This window comes from Terrapene carolina, unplaced genomic scaffold, assembly GCF_002925995.2.
Source record: "Terrapene carolina triunguis isolate 2854851 unplaced genomic scaffold, T_m_triunguis-2.0 Scaffold273, whole genome shotgun sequence".
NCBI lineage: Eukaryota > Metazoa > Chordata > Testudines > Emydidae > Terrapene > Terrapene triunguis.
In genome coordinates this window covers 239,541-248,415 of record NW_020664624.1, presented here as the reverse complement: position 1 = coordinate 248,415, position 8,875 = coordinate 239,541, and the positions used below count along the sequence as shown (strand labels likewise).

The following is an 8,875-nucleotide window of genomic DNA, read 5'->3' as shown; positions in this document are numbered from 1 at the left end:
CCAAGCTCAGTGCACACACCAGGGTCCCTTCATCCCTCTGTTCCCCACATGCTCCCCGGGTGCCACCCTCCCTTCCCCCTCTAGTACAGGGGCTCCCTGCTACAACCCACAGCCTCATGCTAGAGGCTGTGTGCCCCCCATTCTGCCCTCCACAATCTGCCAGGGGCTCTGTGTGTGCCCCATGTCCCCCTCCCATGCCATTGTCCCCCCAGCCACGGGCTCTGCGTGCCCCATCCCCCCAGTCCTCCCGCCATTAGTATTTCTTTTCTTCCCATCTGGGACATACGACTCATGGTGTCGCCACGTTACTGCTGGGACGACGGGCAGAGTGTTGCTGGGAGTATCATGCTGGAACATGGCTCTGTTCTCCGCCGTGGAGCTAATTACACACCTGGCCGAGGCTGGTGGCTCAGCTAAGCCGGTACCAGGCTCCCTGTGTCCCCCCCATTGCCCCTTCTGGTTTTCAGTTCTGACCTGACGGGTGGCGGCCCTGCCATCGAGCTGAGCTCTGCCCTAGCATGCAGCTTCTCCTTCCCGCTCCCCAGCAAGGGCATCTTGTCCTCGTGGGGCCCCCACTGCTTTCAGACCGACTGCAGCCTTCTCTGGGGCTGGGGGCTCCTGCCCCTCCCCCCCCCGGGAAGTGCAGACCCCCTGGGGGAGGGACGGGGGGGACGCTGTTACTGTGTCTACAGGGGCTGGAGCTCGCAGCCCCAGGTGGCCTTTCACTGCCCTGCAGCTGGCTCTGGGGGGGATCCAGAACCCAGCAATACCCTCGGTACAACGTACGCCCAGGCTAGCTTGGATCGTAGCTTCCAAGAGCCGCCCCCACCCCACGTTTAGCTCCAGGGAGGCGAGAGGGGAGAGCTCCACGGGCCGTTCCCGCCCAGGGAGTCTCTTTCAGGGTTTGGTTTCCCGGGACACTCGCCGCAGCGTCCCAGGCCTGCCACCTTGCTGCACCCTCCCCTCGCTCTGCTCACAGCAGTACTCGGCGTCTCTTCGCACCCTGCAGCAACGTGTGCTGATCAATCTGCCGGCTTGCCCGCTGTCAGCAGCTGTGTCCTCTCTGAAGTTCGGTGTGTGCAGAATGAAGTCAGATCTGGCTTCTGGCTGTACCGTTCCCCGGTCCGTGTCTGGTGTTGGGGGTGCAGCAGCAGCACGGGTTAGCCCCCCGTTCCCAGATCCCAGTCACCGTACAGCTCGCCGATCAGGCGCACGCTCTACTCACTCCGGCTCGCACAGGGGGACGGGTGCTCTCTGGTGCACCCGCAGAGCTCTCTGATCTTCGAAGCTCCTGCCACCCCCGCTGCATTGACACCACATCTCTGCTTGCTTGGCTTCAGGAGCTCCCTGCCGTGGGGGACGTGGTGGCTGAGGCGCCCTCTGCAGGCCAAGCACATGTGGGGCCAGTCCCCACCACAGCGCAGGGTGAAGGTGTCCCCGTGGGGGAAGCTTGCGTGGTGCTGGGGGAAGCGTACGGTCTCTGCTGGGAGTGGGTTCTGCGGTGAGTAAGGAGATTGGGCTTCTGGCTGAAGGTCTTCCCGCAGTCGCCGCAGCTGTAGGGCCGCTCCCCGGTGTGGGTGCGGTAATGGGTCACCAGGTTGGGCTTCCAGCTGAAGCCCTTCCCGCACACGGTGCAGGCGAAGGGCCGCTCGCCGGTGTGAGTCCGCTGGTGTGTGAGGAGGTTGGGCTTCTGGCTGAAGCTCCTCCCGCACTGGGTGCACTGGAACGGCCGCTCCCCGGTGTGGGTCCGGAGGTGCGTGACCAGCGTGACCTTCTGCCGGAAGCATTTCCCACACTCCGGGCAGGAGTACGGCCGCTCCCCACCGGGCACTCGCTGGGGGAGCTCCAGGGCGACGTGCTCCTTGAAGGGCTTCCCGCATGGGGAGTGGGAACAGCACCTCTTCCCGGTGTGGGCTTCCATCAGATCCACGCTCGGCGGCCTTGCGGGAGGTCTCTCCCCGACGTGGACACGCTGGTGGATCTTCAGGGACATCTTGCCCTTGAAGCGCTTGGGGCACTGGGCACAGGCGAAGGGCCGCCGCCCCACATGGGTTCTCTGGTGGGCGAGGAGGTTGGGCTTCTGGCTGAAGCTCTTGCCACACTGGGGGCAGGCGAAAGGCCGCTCGCCCGTGTGGGTCCGGTAGTGAGTCACCAAGTTCCCCTTCTGGTTGAAGCGCCGCCCGCACTGGCTGCAGGCGAAGGGCCGCTCGCCCGTGTGGAGCCGCTGGTGCGTCATCAGGTTGGCTTTCAAGCCGAAGCTCTTCCCGCACACGTCACACCGATGGGGCCTGTCGCCCCAGTGGCTTTCCCGGTGCTTTGCCAGCTGGCTGTGCTGGCTGAAGCTCCGCCTGCACTCGGGGCACGTCCAGGCTGTCTCCCCCACCTGCGCATCCTGCTGGGCTGGCAGGGACAGCCGGGGCCTGAGGCCTTTCCCGCGTTCAGGAAGCTGATACGGCTGCCATCCTGCGTGGCTGCCCTGATGGGCAACGAGAGCCGGCCAAAAGCTAAAGCTGCTCCCGCACTGGTTACAGATGAAGGGCCGCTCTGCCCCGGGGGCCGCGTGCGCCGCGTCGCAAGGGCCCAGGCAGGGTTCCAGGTGTCTGAGGAGATGTTGGTTCAGGCTGAGGCCTCTCCCATACTGGGCGCTCTCGCAGGGCCTCTCCCTGGCCTGGCCAGGCTGGTGCTTCAGAAGAGCCGCCTGTGGGCAGCTTTCCCCACACTGCACGCACAGGAAGGGCTGCTCTGCTGAGGGGGTTTGCTGGGGCAGTGGGATATGCGGTTTCTGGGGGAAGCTGCTACCACAGTCAGTGCACGTGCACAGTGCCTGGCTTCCGGGGATCTTTTGGGCTGGCACTGGCTGAGTGGGGTCGCGCTGGCTCTCCTGCTCGGCACCTGTGGGCTGGAGCGGCACAGCGGGGGGACTGTGGAGTGGGATTGGCTCTGCAGTCCCACAGGGTCTGGGCTGGCTCAGGCTGTGGGTTCTCTGGTGTGCTTTCAGGGACACCTTGTCCTTGAAGCACTTCTGGCACTCCCTGCACGGATAGGGGCGCGCATCCGTGTGGGTGCTCTGGTGAGTCACCAGGTTGGTCTTCTGGGTGAAGCGCTTCCCGCACTGGGGGCAGGCGTAGGGCCGCTCCCCGGTGTGGGTCCGGTAGTGAGTCACCAGGTTGGTCTTCTGGTTGAAGCTCTTCCCGCACTGGGCACAGCTGAAGGGCCGCTCGCCCGTGTGGGTCCGGTAGTGAGTCACCAAGTTGGGTTTCTGCGTGAAGCTCTTCCCGCACTCGGGGCATACGAACGGCCGCTTTTCCTCCTGGTCTCCCTGCTGTGCTGGGGACTTTGGCTTCCCCCCAAGCCCACTCCACTGCGGCGGCTTCTCCCCCACGTGGGTTCTCTGGTGGGCAATGAGATTGGCCTTCTGGCTGAAGCTCTTCCCACACTGCGTGCAGGAGAAGGGGCGCTCCCCGGTGTGGATCCGCCGGTGAGTCAGGAGGTTAGGCTTCTGGCTGAAGCTCTTCCCGCAGTCTGGACACCTGTAGGGCTTCTCTCCCGTGTGGATCCTCTCATGCGTGATGAGGCTCTGCTTCTGGCGGAAGCGTTTCCCGCACTCGGCACACTGGAAAGGCCCAGCCCCTAGCTGACGTACGACGGCATCTGAACACTTGCTGAAGCCGGCTGATTCTTCCATCTTGATCCTTGTCTGGTTTCTCTGCTGCCTCTTGGATACCAGCTGCTGACTGTGAAACGAGCCGTCGGAACTGTCACAGACAACGGGGGACAGCTCTAAGTCCGCAGCAAAGCTCTCCGAGTTCTCTTCTTGCTCGACTGTGTTCACACCCCCGTGCTCTGCTGGATTACAAAGAGAGAGTGACGGCATGAACTCCTGGGCCTTCCTTGCCATTTGTAAAACTCTACAGAAACGAGCAGCTGCTAAGGCTGGGCCCAGACTGTACCCAGCTGAGGGCTGCACTGGCAGCCTGCAAGAACAGCAGAGGCCGCAGCCAACTGGCACAAGGCAGAGCAGACTGCAGCTGGCCTCATCTTTGCTATGGAACTGCAGCCCTTTGAGACAACAGGTCCAGCAAAGCGCCCCCTGTGCTGACCTCAGCCTCGCTGGAAGGGGAGCCCAGAGCAGAGCCAATCGCTGCTCTCACTCACCTACGCAGGCACTTCCCAGGATCTTGCTCTCCTCCACTTTCTGCTGAGCCTCGATGTATCGCTCCTCCCATTGCTCAATCCGGAAGAAACCATCGGGCTTGAAAAATCCATAGCCTGGTTGAGGGGATAGAGGATGTCATCAGGTATGGTGCGGCGCATCCAGTGCCAACACCACCGTGCTGGAGACCATGCATCTGCTACTTCACAAATCAAATAATTAACCCAAGTCCCAGGGGAACCTTTGTCTTTATTCCAAGCCTCTGCTGCCTAATGTGGAATTAAAGATACCGGACACTACAATCAGCACACCCCTGGCTAGCCCTCCTTGTCCTCACCACTGTCCTGGGGGCGACTGGCAGACAGAGGAGAGCAGATCCGGCCAGGAAAACAGTGAGCTTTCAACCTATCTTCCAAATGTTCATAAAAATACTTTGTTGGTGCCTTTCAACCCAGAATCTCAAAGCCCGTAACGTGTGTTAATGAATCCCATCTCCAGCCTGTCTCCTGGGAGGAAAGTCTGGATCACTAGCCACACTCTACTGATGGAGAAACTGAGGCCCAGGAAGGTTAAGTGACCTGACCCAAATTTGCACAGTGGGTCAGAGTGACAAAGCTGGGATTAGAACTCGGGAGCCTAGACTTGTCCTTTGCCTTGTCCACTAATCCTCCCTGAACCACTCAATCAAAGGAGAGGGGCCACAGCCAGATGTCATTTAGGACTGGTGCAAATCCACGACTGACACGTCTCCTGAAACTCTAGCAAATTCTATTTCATCTGATCTAAGTGAGTAAAGACATGGAAGGATTAAGCCAATGGCGGTTTCATCTGCTTCTCTCGACCTCGTGTGCTGCTAACCAGCTGTTGTACTGAGCACTCACCTGCGCAGGGATCTGGTGGACGCTCTAAGCCACCAGAGATCAGCTGAACCCCCACACCTGGTTGTTCCCCTCGTTCAATCCGGAACAAGAGATCAGGTTTGAGAGCCGGGTGGCCTGGGTCAGGGGGGAAAATATTCCTGTTAGCAGGTGCTCGACCACTGCTGCCTGCACTGAAGTCAACGAGAGCCGGGGCTCGGTCCCCGCTGCATTGCTAGCTGGCGCTGGGTGGAGGGACGCGGCTGCTCAGAGCACGGCTACGGTCAGAGCGGAGAATGGAAAACGGCACAATCATACCCAGCCCCTCTAGTGCCTGGGGAGGAATAAGTCTCCGCTGCCCACTCAATCGCCAGTGTCTCATGCAAGATGGACAGCAACAGGGCCAGGCTGGGGGTGGATTTTAGGAGGTGGCCTAAGAAGTGGACCGAGGCCCTCCAAATAATTTCATGAGGGTCTCCAAAGAGGCTCAGATGACAATGACTTTGGAGCAGCACTGACCTGGATTTGAACTGGTGACGCCACGAGAAAAGGTTCCACAGCCCAGCTCCAGTTCGCTGTGCCATCCTGCCCCCTCCTTTGATGGGTGCAATTCTTCGGACATGGCTACACCCAGCCACTAGGCCAGCCTCACTGCCTTGTGTGGGGGATGGGGCTCTCAGAGCCTGCAACAGGCAACACCTGAGCCTGCGCTCCACCAGGGGTCCAGCCTGATCGCTCTTCCGCGTGGAGCTGCTTTCGCCTGAGGAGGAGGGACAGAATGAGGAGGGAGACAGAGCACTCCCTGCTGCCCCACCAACCAGCCACGTACATCGCAAAGAGGGTGAGCCTCTCCAGCACCCCTCATGGCCACACCCAGAGCCACCCACTGCCGCCAGGGAGCACCCCTCTGCCCTGCCAGGGAGGGCTGCAAAATGGAGCCGTGAGGAAGTAGAGAGCCTGGCTCCTGGCAGCCCTAGGACAGTTTCCCTCAGCTCCTGGCTCCCAGATCCTGCTGGGGGAGCACAGGCTGGTGAGAGAGAGTGAGGCAGGCAGCAGTGGGCAGTGAGTTTAGTGACACTCGTCTGGGGCTGGAGGGAAGAGCTTTGTCTCATGCACCGCAGTACCAGCTCTGCTTTCAGGGAGCAGCCTCTTGCAAAGGGATTTGAAGAAGGAGAAGATAACGGCTCCTCAATCAGTGACAGCTGAGCCCCGCCCAGCACTGTCCCCCGATCAGCACTCTCCAGCCCTTTTACTGCCTGGCATCTCACCTCTAACCTGTGCACCAGACAGTCCTCACCCAGCGAGGTGACCTGCGTGTAGTTCTCCCTCCTCACGGCCCAGTACAGCTCCCTCTGCCATTCCGCTAACGCCGCCCACTCCGCCGGGGAGAAACAGACCCTGCCGTCCTCAGACGTCACCGGCACCTGCAACAAGAAGCCCCCACTCAGCACTGCCTGCTTCAGCAGCACAGCAGTCACTCACCCCAGTCTACTGGGCAAGGCCATTGTGTGCTGGCCGAAATGGGAGAACAGGCTGTGTGTGCCAGGCACTCGTACCGGGCAACATGGCTGAGTACAATATGGGTGGCTGGTGGTACCACGGCTCCTGCCTACCTCACCGTGCCGCAGATGTCATGTCAGAGAGCAGAAGGTTCTGTCTGGAGGAAGGAGCTTGGGATAGCTGGGGTAGGAATGGACAGGGGACACACCTGTGAACAAACTGCTGGCAGGCAGCATCTCACATATGGGAGTGGCTGGAGCAGGGGACTGGGAGTTCTATGCCCAGCTCTGCCACTGATTCACTATGTGACCTTGAGCAAGTCACTTTCTCTGCCGTGCCTCAGTTTCCCCATCAGTGAATCTGGGATACACCACATCCTCCCTCCCAGGAAAACAGTCAAGCTGTATTTCTTACTGTAGGTAATATCTCTAGCTAATGGAGCCCAGAACCAAAGAGAAAGCTGGGCAGGAGGAGAGGGGGCCCAGAAGGATCCTGGACGCCCGGAAGTACAGTGACTAAGATCCAAAGGGCTCTCAGGAGAGGTGAGGAAACTGAGGCAGGGTCTTGCATGCAGCTGTTTGTTACTTCTCCATAGCTGTATATCCCTTGTGCTCTGGGTATGAGTGAGGTGTGTGGAGTTCAGAAATACCTTTGCAATGTCTGTGTTACTTGCTTTAACTGTAACAAAGTCCCTGTAGGGTTAACCTGTAAACCAGAGTGCCCGGGCGGGCAGCGCTTCAATGCTGGGAAGACTTGGGGAATCAGCGCTGGTCTTGGGGCCTAGGGCAACCGGAGCACAGGGTTCCACACCTCCAGGAGGGGGTACCAGATGGGGTTGGGACCCCAGACGTGTGCCAGGCAGGCCAGGCATACAGACAAGGTCTGGACACTGCTCAGGCTCAGCATGCTGAACAGTTCATCAGGCTATTACAGCAGCCCGGTTACTGTCCCCAGGGGGCAGGGAGCTCAGCCAGGAGTGTGCATGAAGGCACAAAGTAACAAGAAATGGGGTGACGCATTGTTAGGTCTCCAACTCCCCCAGCAAGTGTCCAAACCCCACCACAAAACCCTCACAGAGCAACAAGGAATCAAAGGCTGCCCCCGCCCACCACAGCACCACCTTCCTCTCTTCTGTGATGGGAGGAAATAGAAAGCAGAATTAACCCCTTCCTGTCTGCAATGTGCGTGCCCAAGACAGCAAGCAGTCAGGCAAGCCTCTGGCACCCTGCAGTCCCCCAGCTGCGGCCTACCTGGGCAGCACCTCCTGCAGGCACTTTCCCATCGGAGACGCCTCGGTGGAAGATGCCGTGGCTCCCGTGTGGAGGATGTGAGGACGAGATCCTGTCCCTTCACCTTTTACTGGGATTGGTAAGTCGAATCGTCCCTTCTCCCAGCTTCTTCGAGCGGCTGCTGCAGATCCCTGCACTGACAGCAAGGAGAGCTAATAAGCGGGGGCTGGGGACAGGAGAGAGGCACAATCCAAAGGCTGGGAAGCTGCTCAGAGAGAGACTTGACCGACGCGGTCATCCCACCTCTCTCCAGCCATCTTAGGGAAAGAGTTCAGCTAAACCCAGGCTCTGGATTGAATTCACAGCGCTCCTGTTATTGCAAACTTCCCCAAGACCAGCCCGCTCAGCACTCCTGGGACTTGTAGTCCATGCTGGCGAGAGGATGCTACCACACGTGAGTGCTGCCTAGCCTGCTTCACAGGACACACTGGGGGAGGGGAGAGAAAACTACAGCTCCCAGCAGCGCCCGGTACAGCGTGAAGACAGCCTGTCCCTCTCCAGTCCCTGATAACAGTGACAGCAGGGCCCCTTTATCCCAGCCCACCAGCTCGGCTAGACACACAGCAGGAAGCAGGAATGCAGACTGAACATCGGCAGACCCGGGCCCCTCCTCCCATCGTTTGTTTCAGTCATTCAGCGATTCCTGGCCCTAGTGCTATCCTGTGGCTGAGAGTTCTACAGGTGAATTATGCACCAATTACTTCCTTTGATGAGTTTCAGAGTAGCAGCCGTGTTAGTCTGTATCCGCAAAAAGAACAGGAGTACTTGAGGCACCTTAGAGACTAACAAATTTATTAGAGCATAAGCTTTCGTGGGCTACAACCCACTTCATATATGCATCCGAAGAAGTGGGCTGTAGCCCACGAAAGCTTATGCTCTAATAAATTTGTTAGTCTCTAAGGTGCCACAAGTACTCCTGTTCTTTTTCCTTTGATGAGTTTTAAATGGGCTGCCTTTCCAGTCACTGAATGGCCCTTTGTTCTTGCAGTGTAGGCGGTGATAAAGGAGAGCCCTGATTTACCTGTCTATCCAGTCCTTTCTTTGTCTCCTCCTCGCTACACTGAACTGTCCCAGTC

At 59.2% G+C, this 8,875-nt stretch overlaps 1 protein-coding gene across 3 annotated transcripts; it reads right to left on the bottom strand.

The window, feature by feature from the left end:
- Positions 1–253: 253 nt before the first annotated feature.
- On the bottom strand, positions 254–8,078 carry LOC112110906 (zinc finger protein 585A-like). 3 transcript variants are annotated; one of them, XM_024206123.3, is made up of 6 exons: positions 7,761–8,078; positions 6,279–6,434; positions 5,530–5,770; positions 5,035–5,148; positions 4,156–4,269; positions 254–3,846 (listed from the first exon to the last, which is right to left on the bottom strand). In XM_024206123.3, the coding sequence occupies exons 3-6, from the start codon at positions 5,630–5,632 to the stop codon at positions 1,337–1,339; spliced, it is 2,841 nt and encodes a 946-aa protein (XP_024061891.1). In that variant the 5' UTR covers positions 5,633–5,770; positions 6,279–6,434; positions 7,761–8,078; the 3' UTR covers positions 254–1,336. The 3 variants fall into 3 exon arrangements, with proteins under 3 accessions (XP_024061891.1, XP_024061893.1, XP_024061892.1); XM_024206125.3 differs by having other exon boundaries at positions 254–3,843; XM_024206124.3 differs by having other exon boundaries at positions 6,308–6,434.
- Positions 8,079–8,875: the final 797 nt, after the last annotated feature.